This window comes from Oncorhynchus mykiss, chromosome 8 (assembly GCF_013265735.2).
Source record: "Oncorhynchus mykiss isolate Arlee chromosome 8, USDA_OmykA_1.1, whole genome shotgun sequence".
NCBI classification, from domain to species: Eukaryota; Metazoa; Chordata; class Actinopteri; order Salmoniformes; family Salmonidae; genus Oncorhynchus; species Oncorhynchus mykiss.
Window position 1 is genome coordinate 45,442,394 of NC_048572.1, and position 20,500 is coordinate 45,462,893.

General features: G+C 41.9%; 1 protein-coding gene across 1 annotated transcript in view; it reads left to right on the forward strand.

Moving 5' to 3' along the window:
* Positions 1–20,258, forward strand: part of myo10 (myosin X) — a 258,704-nt gene extending 238,446 nt beyond the window's left edge. Inside the window, exons 31-41 of the mRNA XM_036985483.1 lie at positions 2,494–2,636; positions 2,813–3,004; positions 9,815–9,972; positions 10,152–10,275; positions 10,632–10,929; positions 13,533–13,740; positions 13,997–14,133; positions 15,046–15,166; positions 15,380–15,871; positions 16,284–16,475; positions 16,686–20,258. Of these exons, the coding sequence (XP_036841378.1) occupies positions 2,494–2,636; positions 2,813–3,004; positions 9,815–9,972; positions 10,152–10,275; positions 10,632–10,929; positions 13,533–13,740; positions 13,997–14,133; positions 15,046–15,166; positions 15,380–15,871; positions 16,284–16,475; positions 16,686–16,796 (2,176 nt within the window). The 3' untranslated portion in view covers positions 16,797–20,258. The remainder of the gene's footprint in view (positions 1–2,493; positions 2,637–2,812; positions 3,005–9,814; positions 9,973–10,151; positions 10,276–10,631; positions 10,930–13,532; positions 13,741–13,996; positions 14,134–15,045; positions 15,167–15,379; positions 15,872–16,283; positions 16,476–16,685) is intronic.
* Positions 20,259–20,500: the final 242 nt, after the last annotated feature.

Genomic DNA, 20,500 nt, shown 5'->3' on the forward strand with positions numbered 1-20,500 from the left:
CATGGTCAAAACATGTTGATATAACAGTAGCTAAGATGGTGAGAAGTCTGTCCATAATAAAGCGCTACTCTACCTTCTTAACAGCACTATCAACAAGGCAGGTCCTACATGCCCTAGTTTTGTCGCAACTGTACTACTGTTCAGCTGTGTGGTCAGGTGCCACAAAGAGGGACTTAGGAAGATGAATTGTCGCAGAACAGGGCAGCACGGCTGGCCCTTAAATGTACACAGAGAGCTAACATGCTTGTAAATCTCTCATGGCTCAAAGTGGAGGAGAGATTAAATTCATCACTACTTGTTTTTGTAAGATGTGTTGACATGCTGAATGCACCGAGGTGTCTGTTTGAACTACTAGCTTGGACACCCATGCATACCCCACAAGACATGCCACCAAAGGTCTCTTCACAGTCCCCAAGTCAAGAACAGACTATGGGAGGCAAACAGTACTACATAGAGCCATGGCTACATTGAACTGTATTCCACATCAGGTAACTGATGCAAGCAGTAAAATCTGATTTAAAAAGCAGATAAAAATACACCTTATAGCACCGCAGGGACTGTGAAGAGACACACACACAGGCACAGACACACACTTACACATACACATGATAAGACACGCACTCTACACACTAGAGGTCGACCGATTATGATTTTTCAACGCCGATACCTATTATTGGAGGACCAAAAAAAGCCGAGACCGATTAATCAGACAATTTTTTTTATGTATTTGTAATAATGACAATTACAACAATACTGAATGAACACTTATTTTTAACTTAATATATAATACATCAATAAAATCAATTTAGCCTCAAATAAATAATGAAACATGTTCAATTTGGTTTAAATAATGCAAAAACAAAGTGTTGGAGAAGAAAGTAAAAGTGCAATATGTGCCATGTAAGAAAGCTAACGTTTAAGATCCTTGCTCAGAACATGAGAACATATGAAAGCTGGTGGTTCCTTTTAACATGAGTCTTCAATATTCCCAGGTAAGAAGTTTTAGGTTGTAGGAATTATAGGACTATTTCTCTCTATACCATTTGTATTTCATATACCCTTGACTATTGGATGGTCTTATAGGCACTTTAGTATTGCCAGTGTAACAGTATAGCTTCCATCCCTCTACTCGCTGCTACCTGGGCTCGAACCAGGAACACAACGACAACAGCCACACTCGAAGCAGCGTTACCCATGCAGAGCAAGGGGAACAACCACTCCAAGTCTCAGAGCGAGTGACGTTTGAAATGCTATTAGCGTGCACCCCGCTAACTAGCTAGCCATTTCACATCGGTTACACCAGCCTAATCTTGGGAGTTGATAGGCTTGAAGTCATAAACAGCTGCTGGCAAACGCACAAACGTGCTGTTTGAATGAATGCTTACGAGCCTGCTGGTACCTACCATCGCTCAGTCAGACTGCTCTATCAAATCCGGAAACTATCATCTCGAAAACAAGACGTTTATTCTTTCAGTGAAATACGGAACCGTTCCGTATTTTCTCTAATGGGTGGCATCCATAAGTCTAAATATTCCTGATACATTGTACAACCTTCAATGTTATGTCATAATTACGTAAAATTCTGGCAAATTAGTTCGTAACAAGCCAGGCCGCCCAAACTGTTGCATATACCCCGACTCTGCGTGAAATGAACGCAAGAGAAGTGACACAATTTCCCCTGGTTAATATTGCCTGCTAAGCTGGATTTCTTTTAGCTAAATATGCAGGTTTAAAAATATATACTTTGGTGTATTGATTTTAAGAAAGGCATTGATGTTTATGGTTATGTACACATTGGAGCAACGATACGCACCGCATCGATTATATGCAATGCAGTACACGCTAGATAAACTAGTAATATCATCAACCATGTGTAGTTAACTAGTGATTATGATTGATTGATTGATTGATTGATTTTTATAAGATAAGTTTAATGCTAGCTAGCAACTTACCTTGGCTTACTGCATTCGCGTAACAGGCAGTCTCCTCGTAGAGTGCAATGTAACTGCAAGGTTGCAAGATTGAATCCCCCGAGCTGACAAGGTAAAAATCTGTCGTTCTGCCCCTGAACGAGGAAGTTAACCCACCGTTCCTAGGCCGTCATTGAAAATAAGAATGTGTTCTTAATATTAAATAAAGGTGTAAAAAAAATACTGATTTCCAATTGTTATGAAAACTTAAAATCGGCCCTAATTAATCGGCCATTCCGATTTAATCGGTCAACCTCTACTACACACACATACACATGGATTTTGTAATGTAGGTACTGTCTGTGATAGTAGAGTAGTGGCCTGAGGGAACACACTTAATGTGTTTTGAAAAGTGTTATGAAATGTAATGTCATGTAATATTTTTTATTGTCTAAATCGGTATTAATGTTGCTGGACCTCAGGGAGAGTAGCTGCTGGCTTGGCAGCAGCTAATGGGGATTCTTAATAAATACAAATACAAAGATTGAACTAAATGTACAACTTCACTCCTCTCCCTTCCCAGGACCAACTCCTTTGTGATGATCACAGCTAACAGGGTGTTACACTGCAATGCCGACACTCCTGAAGAGATGCACCACTGGATAACATTGCTACAACGTTCCAAAGGAGACACGCGTGTGGAGGGACAGGAGTTCATCATCAGAGGTCAGACATTGTTACGTTACATTAGCGCCAGAGGTCCGACATTATATTATTATATTATGTTACATCATATCTGACCAGATCGTTATATTATATTATGCTACACCTTTAGGGATACATTTCGGTTGATATTTGATTTTGATTGAGTTGTAAAATGGTTCAAATATCTGCCTCGTTAGGCTGGCTCCACAAGGAGATGAAGAACAGCAGCAGAGCCTCTCTGAAGCTGAAGAAGCGCTGGTTCCTGCTTACCCACAACTCTCTGGACTACTATAAAAGCTCGGAGCGCAACACCCTCAAGCTGGGCACCCTGGTGCTCAATAGCCTGTGCTCAGTGGTGCAGCCTGACGAGAAGGTCTTCAAGGAGACAGGTTAGAACTGGATTAGCTACATATACCTTTTTAGCACTACTGAGCTGAGCCGAGCTGTATTTTACCACGCTAGCCTGGTTTTGTACGCACCTGATAACATTTTCACCCTACAAGCTGAGCCGAGCTGTGTTGTACTTTGCTGGCTTGGTTACACATCCAGGTGATAGCCTTTTCACACTACTGAGCTGAGCCGAGTCAAGCCGAACTCTACTGTGCTGGCTTAGTTACGCATTTCATCATAGTTGTGCGAACCTTGCTTGAAAGGAAAAGAGAAAAGAGAATATCCGAGCCAGGACAGTACGATTTGCGTAAGAATGAGGGAAAGGTAGCTTAATAAAACGGGTAAGGGATGGCTGGGAGGTAACACAACGGGTGAGTCTGTAGGAACACAAGGTGAGAGGAGTTTGTGTTACACAGGTTTGTCTTCTTGGCCTTGATATTTTAAGCTTCGGTGTTTGTAAAGGAAGAGGGTACAGCTCTAAGGACAAAAGTTGGATGGATGTTTTCTGGGAAATAAACCATATAAAGAATACATATCTAATTCAGTATAACAATATAAGGATAAGTAGATACTCAAGAACAAAGGCCTGTATAAGAGGATAAGGCTAGGCTAATGGCTAACAAACTAGGCAATGGTAGGTAAAACGCTGGTTTCCTGTTCTATCTGATAATGAATTGCACACACCTGGTGTCCCATGTCTAGATCAGTCCCTGATTATAGGGGAACAATGAGCAATGCAGTGGAACTGGCTTCGAGGTCCAGAGTTGGGTTTGAGGGATCTAAACCACATCAGATACATATGTAAAAGGAAAGAGGACAAGCTTAATCAATAGCGCATCAAAGGAGAAACAGGAAATAAACTTCAGGTATGTAAGGAAGGAATATAACCAGAACACTTCTCCAGAAACTTCACTCAGTCCATGAGGTAGCCACACTGATTAGGATGCATATGTGCTGAGGGAGGAAGTCCCGTCCCTGCAGGGCCTTTTTCTTCTGGGTTGTGTTTGTTTATTTTGTTTGTTTTATTTTATCTTGTATTACAAATGCTTGGAGAGTCTGGAAGTGAGTGGAGAATTATCCAAAATGAGAGTGAAAGTGTGAAAACAGAATGATGTGTCGTAATATGTAGTCATGGAAATGTTGCTATTATCTCATACTAACAAGATCACTGTAGAAAAGGCCTTTATATTTAATTTCCCTATGCACCCCTAGTTTGTCCCTTTAGTTAGAATAACCGACAGCTCATTAGTCGAATCACCCCTAACTTTCCATCCAATCAGAGACGTTCTCTTTAACCTGCTCGTCTCCAGTCAGTGAGTTGCTGTGAAGACAGAGAGTGGACAGTTTGTGAGAAAACAAGTTGCAGCATGTTTGGCGTGCATCTAAAAGCAGTGTAGTGTTGCCTGGAGAAGTGGGTATACTCCAGAATGTCCCAAACGGCCCACACGGTGGAGGAAAGGTTCCCTGTGTGAAAAATTCTAAGAGAAACAGTGACACACTGTGAATGACCTAAAATTATAAATCCCATATTGGTCTTTCACAGTCAGGCCAACCCAAGTAGTACTGTGCAAGTAGGATAATAGTATGCCTACTATTTAAACAGATAAATTAGGCTGTCAAACTGAGTCAGAAATTCACAGATTTCAGATGTTTCCTTTTTTCAGATTTTAGCTGTTGAAGCCACACTTTAATTCACTCATCCTGTTACCGGGATCCTTTTCGTCAACATCCTCTGAATTGCAGAGCGCCAAATTCAAATTAAATTACTAAAAATTATTTAATTTTCATGAAATCACAAGTGCAATATAGCAAAACACACATTAGCTTGTTGTTAATCCACCTGGTGTGTCAGATTTCAAAAAAGCTTTTCGGCGAAAGCATACCAAGCGTTTATATAAGGACACCTCTCTCAGTAGGCAAAACATTACAAACGGCTAGCAGCCAAGTAGATTGGTCACGAAAGTCAGAAAAGCGATAAAATGAATCGCTTACCTTTGATGATCTTCGGATGTTTGCACTCACGAGACTCCCAGTTACACAATAAATGTTCCTTCTGTTCCATAAAGATTATTTTTATATCCAAAATACCTCCATTTGGTTGGAGCGTTATGTTCAGAAATCCACAGACTCGAGCGGGTCAAGAGCAGGCAAACGAAAATTCTAAATAGTATCCGTAAAGTTCGTAGAAACATGTCAAATGTTTTCTATAATCAATCCTCAGGTTGTTTTTACAATATATAAACAGATAATATTTCAACCGGGACTGTAGCTTCTTCAATAGGAGAGAGAGAGAAAATGTCTTCTCCAAACTGTTGCGCATGCAAAATGCTGCTGGCACCCAGCCATCCAATGACGCGATGTGATCTTTCTCGCTCATTTTTCAAAATAAAAGCCTGAAACTATGTCTAAAGACTGTTCACACCATGGGGAAGCCATATGAAAAGGATCTGGTTGATATCCCTTTAAATGGAGTGAAGGCAGGCTATGGAACGGAGAGCTTTCAGGAAAAACAGCACTTCCGGACTGCCTGTTACGCGCACTTTCGCCTGCAATATCAGTTCTGTTATACTCACAGACAATATATATATATTTTTTTTTACCCCTTTTTCTCCCCAATTTTGTGATATCCAATTGTTTTTAGTAGCTACTATCTTGTCTCATCGCTACAACTCCCGTACGGGCTCGGGAGAGACGAAGGTTGAAAGTCATGCGTCCTCTGATACACAACCCAACCAAGCCGCACTGCTTCTTAACACAGCGCACATCCAACCCGGAAGCCAGCTGCACTGTGTTGGAGGAAACACCGTGCACCTGGCAACCTTGGCTGGCGCGCACTGCGCCCGGCCTGCACTGGTGCGCGATGAGACACCGGCCAAGCCCCCCTAACCCGGACGACGCTAGGCCAATTGTGTGTCGCCCCGCGGACCTCCCGGACGCGGCCGGTTACGACAGAGCCTGGGCGCGAACCCAGGGTCTCTGGTGGCACAGCTGGAGCTGCAGTACAGCACCCTTAACCACTGCGCCACCCGGGAGGCCTCACAGACAATATTTTGACAGTTTTGGAAACTTTAGAGTGTTTTCTATCCTAATCTGACAATTATATGAATATTGTAGATTCTGGGCCTGAGAAATAGGCAGTTTCATTTGGGTACGTTTTTCATCCAAACATCAAAATACTGCCCCCTACACTCAACAGGTTAATAGTAAAACAACAAAATTGGATGTTGTAAATCCATGTTGTAAATGCTTAAACCACATCAAGAGACCACAGAGAAGAAAAAAAAATTCCAAGTGTGTAGTTAGTGTAGTTACTCTTTAATTCCACTGTACAGGCACTTAGGACTGTTGTTTGATTAGAGGTGTTTCTGTAGCACATGAGATGGAGTTTGCAAAAAAATTGTATCTAGATTGTTGCGAATAATCATGATATTATTCTGCCAGGTAGGCATAGGTTAGTTAACATTTCATTCTTAAAAGCTGTTGGGGGGGTTCTAAGCTGACATATGGAATTGTTTTAAGATGGTCATAATTTGGATAATTTAGCTATTTGATTTTGAATTTTAGGACCCCTTTAGGTATCAGAAGAAATATGTGTATTTTTGGGGGGGATGTAATATTGAGTATGGTCTTTACTACTATAGCCCAGAGAAACGCATTGAATAACATATTCATAAATGGCAAAAAAGCTACATAAAAAACAAGGTATTGAAGTGCTTGTCCTTTATCTAGGAGACATAAGAATGCTCGTATTATGTTTTTTGTCATTTTTACACATAACCACTTTTTTTGGTAGGCACAAACTGCCATCATACTTCCCGCGACAGTTGTGGGGGTCGTAGAGCAAAACAGAGAACACCACCGTGTTCCCTTTCCACAGTGGGGTCACATTAGTTTGTAGCCCAAACAGTTCGGACTCAGTTCGGCATATCGACTGTACCGACATCAGACGAGTCCCCTGACACTTGTGGGGGTCGTAGAGCAAAACGGAGAATATCCCCTTTCCATAGAGTGGTCATAATAGTTTGTAGGTCAAACTGTTCAGAAGCTACAGACGTTTTCGTGAGAAGACCGATTTTCGGGATGTCTCATGGTCTCACAATGCAAAACAAAAACTGATATCTGTAACTTCAACTGACTGATGCATCAGTCAACTCCAGGGGGTTAATTGAGAAGGTTATAGGGAAAGCCTTTCCATATTCCAGAGCATGGTTAGGCCTATCATTAGCCCTCTCTCGCTATATATGAAACCTGATATTTTAGTTCATATTATGAGGCATATCTTACCTTGCTTCAAAGTAGCCTATATCCAAAATCCCACCATAAAAACGTGGAGGCAATTAATTTATAAATACTTCCTCACTTCCTCCAGTTCTATTGGCTTTCTTTTTCCTTTTCTAGCTGCGAAAGGCATTATCCTAGTCATATTATCAGCCCATGATAGTTGTTGCATCTTTAATCCTCCCCTCTTTCTAAATTTCGACCGGATAGGTCCATCTCTCTCCATGAAACTGCTCTCAAAAGCGGTGCACATTTTAGAAAGGTGTTTTTCTCGCAAAGTGAATTCTGGAACATTCACACGTAGGCCTACAATCGTGTACACTTTGCTGTGCCTAAAATGTGAAGAAATAATAGTTTATCAACAATTTAAGCTTAACATTCTGATCTGTTCCATCAGCCTTACTAATTAATTGATAATTGATATACTTCCACTAAACTACTTTGATACGCATCCTAAGAAGTGAGTATACACAAAGCTCACTGAAAAATACACTATATATACAAAAGTATGTGGACGCCCCTTAAAATTAGTGGATTTGGCTATTTCAACCACTCCCGTTGCTGACAGGTGTATAAAATCGAGCACACAGTCATGCAATCTCCATAGACAAACATTGGCAGTAGAATGGCCTTACTGAACAGCTCAGTGACTTTCAACGTGGCATCGTCATAGGATTCCCCGGTCAACTGTAAGTGCTGTTGTTATGAAGTGGAACCGGTTAGGAGCAACAACGGCTCAGCCACGAAGTGGTAGACCACATAAGCTCACAGAATGGGACCGCCGGAGGGTGCTGAAGCGCGTACAGCGCAAAAATCATCTGTCATCGGTTGCAACACTCACTACCGAGTTCCATACTGCCTCTGGAAGCAACATAAGCACAAGAAATGTTTGTCGGGAGCTTCATGAAATGGGTTTACATGGCCGAGCAGCCTCACACAAGCCTAAGATCACCATGCGCAATGCCAAGAATTGGCTGTAAAGTTCGCTGCCATTGGACTCTGGAGCAGTGGAAACGCGTTCTCTTAAGTGATGAATCACGCTTCACCATCTGGCAGTTTGACGGATGAATCAGGCTTTGGCGGATGCCAGAAGAACGCTACTTGCCCCAATGTATTGTGCCAACTGTAAAGTTTTGTGGAGGATGAACAATGGCCTCGGGCTGTTTTTCATGGTTCGGGCTAGGCCCCTTAGTTCCAGTGAAGTGAAATATTAACACTACAGCATACAATTACATTCTAGACGATTCTGTGCTTCCAACGTTGTAGCAACAGTTTGGGGGAAGTCCTTTTCCTGTCTCAGCATGACAATGCCCCCGTGCACAATGCGAGGTCCTGCTCAGAGCCCTGACCTCAACCCCATCGAACACCTTTGGGATGAATTGGAACGCCGATTGCGAGCCAGACCTAATCGTCCAACATCAATGCCCGACCTCACTAATGCTCTTGTGGCTGAATGGAAGCAAATCCCCATAGCAATGTTCCAACATCTAGTGGAAAGCCTTCCCAGAAGAGTGGAGGCTGGTATAGCAGCAAAGGGAGGACCAACTCCATATTAATGCCTGTGATTTTGGAATGAGATTTTTGATGAGCAGGAGTCCACATACTTTTGATTTTGTAGTGTATATTAGGGTTTTATTTTTCATCTTTTTTTTTGACAAATGTTAAAAATGTTCCTTGTCTTTGACATTACAGAGTATTTTGTGTTTATCGTAAGATAACAAAATGTGCAAAAAGTCAAGGGAGTGAATACTTTCTGAAGGCACTGTAGTTAGACAAGTTAGCTACTCTAAATTGATTGATAGTCTGAAATTGCTTCTTGGTAGCTAGTTATGAGGTTGGGAGTTTGGGGACCTATCTGGAGTAGCTAAAGCCAACTTCATAAAATTGCTAGGTGGCTAGTAGTATTGCAGAGAAACAATTTTTTTAAAATAGATTTATCGGCATGACGCCTCTGTCATCTTGCTAGGTGCACACTTGAACTAAAGTGTAACTACACCCCAAAATCTTCAGACCTAGTTTCAGACCTAAAAAGTGGTCTCCTGATGTGGTTTTAGCATTGTTGTGGACTTTCAATTTTGCTGTGCGATTGAGAGCAAAAACCTGAAAAACCTGAGAAAGAAAATTGCAAAATAGAAATCTAGAAAAACAAAACTGACAAAACTGAATTTGGGGAAAAACTATACGAATAATTGTTTTTATAACGAAAACAGATTTATGTAAATGTATAGTCTACGTACAATCAGAAGGAGCTTATACTTAAGACTGATATAAGTCTTATATTAATTTTTCAAGATACCCTTTCAGTTTTAATAAAAAGCATAATTTTTTTCTGTTTTTATAAAATACAAAGACAAGTTTAAAATCGAAGACAGGTTTAATGTTAAAAATTATTAATGTTGATCTTACTTAGAAAATAGTCCTGATCATATAGGCCTGAATCTAGATGATATCCAAAACAACTGACACTGAATTCATACATTTTCAGTAAATGTAATTGTAATTTTAAATCCTCCACTCTTTTCGCTTCCCAGGTTACTGGAACGTCACAGTTTACGGCCGGAAGCACTCGTACCGTCTCTACACCAAGCTCCTGAACGAGTCCACGCGCTGGGCCAGCGCCATGCAGAACGTCATCGACACCAAGGCCCCCATCAACACCCCCACCCAGAAGCTCATCCAGGACATCAAGGTTTTTCAATCATTTTTAAATAAAAATTAATGAAAAAACTAAGTCACTCTGGAAACATCCCTGACAGCCATGATTATGTGTATTTATATAATAGTGATAGATTTATTTAGAGAAATAATTAGATTGAAGCGTCCTTTACTCCTCTCCGATGAGATTGTCATGTCATTCTATATCCATAGGAGAACTGTCTGAACTCCGAGGTGGTGGAGCAAATCTATAAGAGGAACCCCATCCTGCGCTTCAGCCACCACCCGCTCCACTCGCCACTGCTGCCCCTGCCCTACGGAGACATCCACATCAGCTGTAAGATCGCACACTATGCTCCTTTCATTATGCACCCGCTCCCTCCCTCACCAACATCACCAACTGATAGCAACCTCTTTCTTTCCCTCTACATGCACACACATGCATCTCTCTCTCTTTCTCTCTCAGACACACACACACAATTTGTATTTCTCTCTCTCTCGCTCTCGCTCTCACTTTTCACCAACTGACAGTAACCTCTTCCCTCTCCCCAAAACAGCATTGAAAATCTAGGGCCACACGCAAACACACACACACACACACACACACTATAAGTACATTAGACATGTCCTGTTCTGAAAATATTGAGTTATTATCTATAATTGTCCCTTACCTACCCCCTTTCCCCTCTGCAGCCCTGAGGAACAAGGGCTACACGACACTCCAGGACGAGGCGCTCAAGATGTTCAACTTGCTGCAGCACCTGGAGGGTGTTACCGACCCCGTGACCATCATCCAGGGTGTGCTGCAGACGGGCCAGGAGCTGAGGCCCCTGAGGGATGAGCTCTACTGCCAGCTGGTCAAACAGACCACTCGTCCCCCACAGCCCTGCAGCCCTGGGAACCTGTGCAGCTGGAGGATCCTGGCATGCATGTGCTGCACGTTCATGCCATCGCGCGGAATCCTCAAATACCTCAAGTTCCACTTCAAGAGGTGAGAGGGCCCAGTGTTGTAGCAAATATGACATTTGGTCAGTCTTGCTTTCTGTTGAACGACACATTAGAAGGATCAGAGTGTTGTGGGCCGCACATGCTGGGTATTTTTGATAGCTGATAGTAAAACACTTTGCATAAAACCATCTGCTTAATGAGCAGGAGCACTTTATATGATGGGGGTAACACCTTATTGGAACAAGTCATGACACCTTAATGAGTGTTGCAATATTATTCATAACACCTTTATGAGTGTTGCAATATTATTCATAACACCTTTATGGGCGTTGCAATATTATTCATGACACCTTTATGGGCGTTGCAATATTATTCATGACACCTTTGAGTGTTGCAATATTATTCATAACACCTGAGTGTTGCAATATTATTCATAACACCTTTGAGTGTTGCAATATTATTCATAACACCTTTTTGAGTGTTGCAATATTATTCATAACACCTTTATGAGTGTTGCAATATTATTCATGACACCTTTGAGTGTTGCAATATTATTCATGACACCTGAGTGTTGCAATATTAGTCATAACACCTTTATGAGTGTTGCAATATTATTCATAACACCTTTATGGGTGTTGCAATATTATTCAAAACACCTTTATGGGTGTTGCAATATTATTCATAACACCTTTATGAGTGTTGTAATATTATTCATAACACCTTTATGGGTGTTGCAATATTATATTATTCATAACACCTTTATGAGTGTTGCAATATTATTCATAACACCTTTATGAGCGTTGCAATATTATTCATGACACCTTTATGGGCGTTGCAATATTATTCATGACACCTTTATGGGTGTTGCAATATTATATTATTCATAACACCTTTATGAGTGTTGCAATATTATTAATGACACCTTTATGGGCGTTGCAATATTATTCATGACACCTTTATGGGCGTTGCAATATTATTCATGACACCTTTATGAGCGTTGCAATATTATTCATGACACCTTTATGAGCGTTGCAATATTATTCATGACACCTTCATGAGCGTTGCAATATTATTCATGACACCTTTATGAGCGTTGCAATATTATTCATGACACCTTTATGGGTGTTGCAATATTATATTATTCATAACACCTTTATGAGTGTTGCAATATTATTCATAACACCTTTATGAGTGTTGCAATATTATTCAAAACACCTTTATGGGTGTTGCAATATTATTCATAACACCTTTGAGTGTTGAAATATTATCATAACACATGTGTTGCAATATTATTCATAACAATCGTCATAACACATTTATTTATCATCATTCATAAAACATTTTTAAATTAAAGTCCCTTCGAATAGCTCTTTAGTCATCAGTACAACGGAAATTCATGTTTTTACTGTCACAGTACCCAACCTCCTGACACACTATTTACGCACCAGTCTGGGAGCACCGGCTAAGCCTCGGAATATTACCCAGGTAGCAGTTTAGGGGTTGCTCAGGGCCACAATGGCAGTAAGGCTGAGGTGTCAAACTCAATTTCCGGAGGACGATGTTATATATTTTGTTTTTAATTTCTTTTATTGAACCTTTATTTAACTAAATAAATTCATTGAGGGCCATGTATCTGCTGGTTTTTGTTATCTCCTTTAAATCATTTTCCAATTAAGACCTAAACAATCAGGTAAGTAGAGTTCCTAACTAATCAATGACCTTAATTGATCAATCATGTACAAGGTAGGAGAGAGAACTTGCAAGACACTCAGCCATCCAGGAATTGAGTTTGGCATCCCTGCCTAGGGGTTGGAATCAGACCTCGGTGTAAATTGTGTATTTCAAATACTATAGTGCTTCTCAAACCTCTCCTCGGGGGCTCCCAGACATTTCACAGTTTTGCTGTAACCTCAAACTAGCACACCTGATTCAATTAGGTAAGGGCTTGATGATTAGTTGACCAATTGAATCAGGTTTGCTTGCTCTGGAATAGTTCAAATACGGATGGGGGTTCCTGAAGAGAGGTTTGAGAAAGGCTGCTCTAACTAGCTGTGCTTGATTATTGAGCTTGCCTGGCACAATGGAACCATTGGAATAGTCCAAAAAGTACTATTTGATCCCAGGTCTGGATGTCACCAGAGCAATTGATGTCATTGTAACATGTTGAGACCTGAAGTTAATGCCTTGGCTTTAGCTCAGCAGAGGCTAAGACAGTCTTGTGGTGTGCAGGACTAACCCAGTAACACCAAACCATCAGGCTCACTCCCACTAGATTTCTACTGGAATTACTGAAAAGAAAAACATATATTTTCAAGGTTCCTTATGAATGATGTTGAATAAATGTGTTATGAAGGATGTTATGATACCGCAGCATTCACAAAGGGGTCATGAATAGTGTTATGTATAGGTGTTATGAGGGCATTATCTATACCGTCTTCATATAAAGTGTTACCAAATGACCACGTCACATTCATAGATGTGAAATATGGTGGGAGCTAGCAGGTCAGGTAGAATTCACATCTGGTATAGCACATCCTGAAATGGCTATTTCCAGGTCATGAAAGTAATGCTTCATTAGTATCGCAGAGCCTTAAAACTTAACAAAAGCACCAGCATAACAGGGCTCCCCCTCTGTTTCTCCTCCAGGGCTCGGGAGCTCTTCCCAGGCATGGAGATAGAACGCTACGCCTCATTCGGCCTGGATTCCCTGAGGAAGACGCGTGGCCGGGAGTACGTACCCTCCCAGGAGGAGATCCGGGCCGTGGTGGCACGTCAGGATATGACCACCACGGTGCACTGCCATGGCGGAGGCTCCTGCAAAATCACCATCGACTCTCACACCACCGCCGGAGAGGTGAGAGCCGGGGAGGGAAACAAGTTGGGAGTTTAGGGTTGTGGTGATCCAACGGTAATGGGTAACGGACTGCAATAACCTTAACCAAAATACAACATATCTGTCTACAGTGTGCTGAATACCGGAGGTAAGTTAGCTGAAGATAACCACCGTAAACTGCTAAAAGTTTACTTTTTTGTCCCGTTTTTGTTACTTTGACTCATTTGTTTGATCGCTTACTTCACAGTTGATAACTGTGTGTGTGTATGTGTCCCAGGTGGTGGAGAAGCTAATACGGGGCTTGGCCATGGAGGACAGCAGGAACATGTTCGCCCTGTTTGAGCACAATGACACCACTGACAAAGCCATTGAGAGCCGCACAGTGGTGGCTGACGTCCTTGCCAAGTTTGAAAAGTACGTTTGAGTGATAAAGTGTGTGTGTGTGTCAGTGACGTGCGGTGGCTGAGTAGGTACAGGGTATTATCAAAGCCAGATTTACTCAACAGATAGCTCCAACAATAAATCTACATTGAAATAAAAGGCAGAAATCAAAAATACTACATACTTCATCAAGGTAAATAAAGCAAACTCGACCAAACAATGAGAAAATTAAGCTTCAAAAGGAAAATCTTTTATAACGGTAGCTGAGGATTCAGCACTGGTGAATGGATAGCGCTGGGGCAGGTTAACTCTATGGTGCAAAGTGGACAGCATCTTTGTCTAGCCAGCTATAATTCTTTCCGTTTGTGGACAAGCCAGGAGACGGTTTGTGGGCACAGGTCATTTCACACACACACACCGATTACATTTTGCAAGTTTGAATACACCAATAAACCGTTATTCACATGTTCATTCAACAGTAGCCTAACCTGCAAATTGCTAAAGAAAATGCATTTAGTCCTACCTCAGTCCTATTTTGTCAGGTTGTTTTTGCTCACTAGCTAGCTTTTTTACTGAGTTGAAGGGATGCACGCCAAATTATGTTGACACGCCCAAATAATGTTGAAGCTTTCAAGACAATACTAATGCACAAAATATGAACTTTGCTCAATGCAACAAAGGAAGCTAGTATAAACAGCAAGGCCTATGCATTGAGTGGAGTAAGGAATGGCTGCGCATGTCAACGATTTGACTAGATGGGAAGGTACAACGAGAGATTTTGATGTAGTTTCAGCAAATGTTGGTAGTTTGGGCATAAAAGCCCCCCAAAACATTTTTTCTTTCTTTTAACACCTATTTTATTAGCCTACCCTGACTGCCCTGGTGTGTGTGTGTGTGTGTGTGTGTGTATGAACAGTACTAGTAACACTCACTCATCTTTTCCAGGCTCTCTGCAAGTCAAGATGAGACCAAGACAGGCTGGAAGTTCTATTTTAAGCTTTACTGCTTCTTAGACACAGATAATGTACCCAGGGACTGTGTTGAGTTTGCCTTCATGTTTGAGCAGGTATGAACCAGCAAAAAAATATCCATCCACACTGTTTTTGTCTGTCGGTCGGTCTACATACTTTAAATTATCAAGATCCGTAATTGTTGTTGGCTGTGTGTCTGCCAGTCTAAACGTTAATCCGATGATAACAGCTTGTCAAAGACAATCTCTTTCACTACCCCACACTCTTTTTCCTCTTTCCTCCTTTCTCTTTCTCTTGTCCTCCTCCAGGCCCATGAGGCGGTGATCAGAGGCCATTACCCAGCTCCGGAGGAGACCCTCCAGTTCCTGGCTGCCCTAAGACTACAATACCTCCTCGGAGACTACAACCCCCAAGCTACCGTGCCCGAAATGTCTCAGGTGTTCCCTATGACTCGGTTGCGTGCCCGCATCCAAAATTCCGCCAAGACTTTCTCCCCGGCCACTGGTTTGGGCATGGGGTCAGTGGTGGACCGTTCCGATGGAACCTTGGAGAAGAAGCGCTCCAGCTTCTTGGAGGGAACGCTAAGGCGTAGTTTCAGGAGCGGCTCAATGAGCCGCCAGAAGTTGGAGGAGGAGAACACGCTCGAGGCCTGGATGAGGGAGGAGATAGCGGCAGCACGAGCCAGCCTGGTGGACAAGTGGAAGAAGCTGCAGGGGATGAACCAGGAGCTGGCCATGGTGAAGTACATGGCCCTGGTCAAAGAGTGGCCCGGCTACGGATCCACGCTCTTCGAAGTGGAGGTGAGTGGCCCTTACCAAACAGTGGTTTACATTTCAATTTTAGACATTTAGCACAGGGTTTCTTACACCGTTTTGTCTGGGATCCTCTGTCATTTCGCATTTTTGTTCTACTCTACCACTATCACACCTAGGTTGTGTTCATTAGGGCACACAATGGAAAATGTAAAAAAAATAAATAAATCCGGAAAACTAATTGATTTGTGTTTCCCTGTTGATTCAGTCTGTTTTCTTACGTTTAGTGCCTTTTGAACACAATCCTGATTCAAGGGCTTGATGAGGATGCATAGTGTTCGACTGAAACAAAGAAATAACGCCCAGATCCGGACCGAAATGGAAAACTCTATAAGTGAATCACCATAATTTACCCATTTCTCCTACTCATACCATGTCTCCTTCTTGTCTCCTTTCCTAGTCCTGTGACGGGGCCTTTCCAGTGGAGCTGTGGCTGGGGGTGAGCAGGGAGGCCATCTCGGTGTATAAGCGTGGCGAACCCTGGCCCCTGGAGGTCTTCCCCTATGAGCTCATCCTTTCGTTTGGGGCCCCACTGCCAAATGCCTACAAAATAGCCGTGGAGGGCCGCGAACTGCTCTTCGAGACCAGTCTGGTATGTTAAGCCACCAATGATCCCATTTGTGCATTATATAGGCTGTTATAAGGAGCCATGGTGGTAATGGAATGTTTTTTAATGCAATATAATAATGGTACACGGTATTATAATTATACGTCCATAGAAAGTGTTGCAAACCATTTTCTGTTATACAGCGACTGTGTCAACTGTAAGGTCCTAACTGCGCCTCCTTCACTCTTTCCCCAGGTTATGGACATTGCCAAGCTGATGAAAGCATACATTAGCATGATCGTTAAAAAGCGCTACAGCAACTCTGCATCCATCAGCAGCTACGGTAGCCAGTGTAGCACCTGGTGAGGTGTCGTCCAAGACCTTTCACCTTTCACCTTTCATCACTTAGCAGAGGGCTGGGGGAGGTTGAGTCCTGCGACAGCCTTGTCAGGACACCTTTCCCTCAGTGTTTTGGAGAAATGTGATTTTGAACACTCTGGGCCAGACTGACTTTCTCATGGCTCTTATTGCTAACCAGCTAGCTTTGTCTTTCTTATGCTAACATGCTACCATTACAAGGGCTTTTGTTACAGGGTGAGACTAGTGTTACTGGGGTGGTTCCTATGAGTGTGCGGAGTTGGGGCATGGCCAGTCAGAATCTATAAGGGTTCGAGGTAGAAGTCGTCCCTAACCACAGATCTAGGATCAGATTACCCAACCCCAAACCCCAGATTGAAAAATAATAATAAATCTGACCCTGGACCAGCGGTTAGGAGAAACTTCTACCAACTCACGAGTACCATGTTTGGTTCTTCTAATGGATGAAACCTCAATTGGACGCCCACTTCTAAGCTTTGGAAATTTTGGGCCCTTCCCGATTGTTAAGGAACCATCTCTTTTATTATCAAGAAATGGAAATATGCAACTCAATACTCAAATTATTTTCAAGTGGCATTTTTAAATATATAATGATTGTTGAAAGGGGAACATTGCCAGTGATTAAAGGGTTAAAAGTGCTTGGAATAAACCCTTAAAATAGCAGACTGCTTAGCGGCACCCCATCCTTACAGACGGTAAATCATTGGAAATTAATTATTTGATTTAATGAAAATTTCCCCCTCGTACAAATAAAACATTTGTTCAGCTTTCTGGGTATACCAATTTTCTCAACTCAAGTTGTGTCATTTAACAGGTCCAAGCAGGAATGCATGATACATCGATTTTGATGTGAAATAGGCATACCTAAACCAGTGAGTGATTGGCATGAATTTTGGATTGACAATTAGGCTATTGTTGCTAGAATATTACTGTCAAAATAGGGCTTCAGAATTGCAGATTTATTTTGTTTAATAGAGAGAAATGTACTTGTGTACAAATAGGCTATCACACTTGGGGCTAATCACTGAGGGAGGGGAAACTCGAAACCAAAACCCCAATAGTAGCCTACGGTTTCTTCTTGCCATTGGATTTTTAAATGCTCCACAATTATTGCATTCTTCTCTTCCCTTCTCTCCATCTAGACTACTCGGAGCACACAGGGAAAAACGGGGCAAGGCAAACACTTTCATGCAGGAATCAATATTGTATTGTTGGACCAAATCAGAGTTTTAGCTGCCCCAAAAATCTAAAGTTTTGAGTGAAGTGACCTGCTAAAATTTGTAGTTTGCATGGATGCGTCCACTTCAAAGTGTGGAAGTGGAATTTCCACCTCTCCAGTGTGTCTACAAAGGACTGTTTCAGGCCTAGTGCTTATTTGACTCATTATATGCCTCGCTTTATTTGACAGCATTATTTGAAAGGATTTTAGGCCTAGTGCTTATTTGACTCGTGCTTTTTTAACTCATTATATACACCTCACTTTTAAGAGTTGGGGGACATCAGGGCAGCGGGTCATGAGATACTGCCCAAGATTTTACCCACTGCCTGCCATAGACTATAAGCGTAGCAGTGCAGTTTATACTGTACTGCATGTTGCAAATGTAATATTACTATTGTGAGACCTAATTGCCATGGTAATTAGGAATGTCCAGTCAATTATGGCCCACAAATGTACATCTTAACTTGCATCAAATGCTTTATGACAGCATAATCTCCCATAGCGGTGCCAATCCAAACCCCCCAAAAATTGAAAATATTAAAAATAGAAAGGGCCCAATTTTATCAGATCCGCTTTAGCCGACATTTGCATATCGGTTGTTTTGGCTATGTCGGGGCTAGAACCACATCAAATCCACAAGAAGCTCTGTGCGGTAGGCTATTGTGGAAATTGCCATTGGATGGACCGAGTCGCATTAGTAATAATCCTATGCAGCCTCTACACTTCGATTAGGCTGATACAAATCCTTATTGTTGCTTGACAGCTCTTAATGTAGTTACACCTCAGACACCGCCAAAACACCAGCTATGTAGGCGTCAGCTGTCGCCTGTTCACACTTGATCCGATTGAATCCTAGCCTGAGAGCTCCTTTGAATCAGATCCGCTTTAGCCGACATCGGTTCTTTTTGCTGTGTCGTTTTTGCGGTGTCGGAAGTGGCACCGCATTAGAGCTGTCCAAAAAAAAATATTGGATCCCAGCGTTACTCCTAAAGTGTACATCGCCATATGCTGCAGAGTCGCATGAACAGAAATCCCATATGCATCTGTGTTTACAAGTTCAAACACTGGAATGTGAGATGTAATCTACACCTCAAATAGGATGATAGAAATCCTCATTCGTTTAATGATTTTTCAATTTGAGGGTAATCATTTCTATATAACCTACACCTTCTCGTTCGGAACTTCTAACATGAGTGGGGCGGGTGTGGCTTCGTGACAATGATCGCAAGAGCAGCTGTTTACCGATTTATGGCTCCAATGCAGTTCCACCTACAACACCGCCAAAACATCTACTATGTGGATGTCTGCCATTGCCGGTTAACACTTAATCTGATTGGTCGTAGTTAGTTTAAAGTCCTCGTTTTTATTTAGAAGACTTTGGACTAGTGAGCTTTGCAGCCCAAAGGACACTTACCTGATGGGCTAGTAAGGGAAGGGGCCTAACTTTCTAACTAGGGACCCAAGAGTTTTTTTACGCCTCCTGCGGACTGGGCGAGAAGTAGATCGTCTGCGTCTGGGCATGATTATTGCTATACCCACTGAGTAGCTGGACCCATGCTTTTATAGGCTTTGCCTTAGGAGTGAAATCACTTCATAATGGCACTGACATGATGCAATAGCAACAGTGCCATTCCAAACACAAAAATCTGGAAACAAGACAAAGATTCTGAAAATTGGCCAAAAATGCTAGGAGTAGACCCTCCCTTCAGCTTAGAAAGCTTAGTGTATTATAATATAGATAGGGCAGCTTGGTCCAAAATAATCACGTTTACTTTAAACATCTGGACGAAAAACACAGCAGTACATACTCAAAAGATCTCCAGCTTGGAAGGTGCTTCATTATTTCCCTCTACCAGCAAAGTTCTCGTAAAGTTCCTGCAAGGTTGCTTTAAAATAAGCGACACCCCACAGCATTTCACTGGAACTCCGCGGGCGGTAGCTCCACCCAAAGATATGCAGGATTCTTCCTCAGTGCCTTGTTGTATATTATGTACACGTGTTCTTTTTCAATGGATTTGGTTTTAACCGTCTATAAAATTCTCTAACTGAACCACAAAGAAATATATGAGATTACCATGTTATTTTTCTCCCAAAGTCATTTTCAAAGCTTACAGTGAAAGTATAACAACGGTATACAATACTGGTCTTGGTCGGTGTATCTTTTTTTTCCATTTGTATTAGCTGTGTTATGTATTAAAGGATGATTCTAGCAATAAATGAATACCTATTTACTCAGGTGTCTGTGTTGAGTTATTTTATGTGTATTTTAACAGTATTCAGGATTAGAGGAGACAATCTGACTAACTTGTAATCAGACAAAGAAATTACAACATAAATTCATTGTCATGATTCACTCTCCTCATCTCTGCACTGTGATGGCTGATGTGTAAGCTGTCTGGTGCATAATGGCTACCATGTCATCACCCAGGTGGTTACTACATATTGCTCATGGATGTAGTGTTTCCCCCGTACA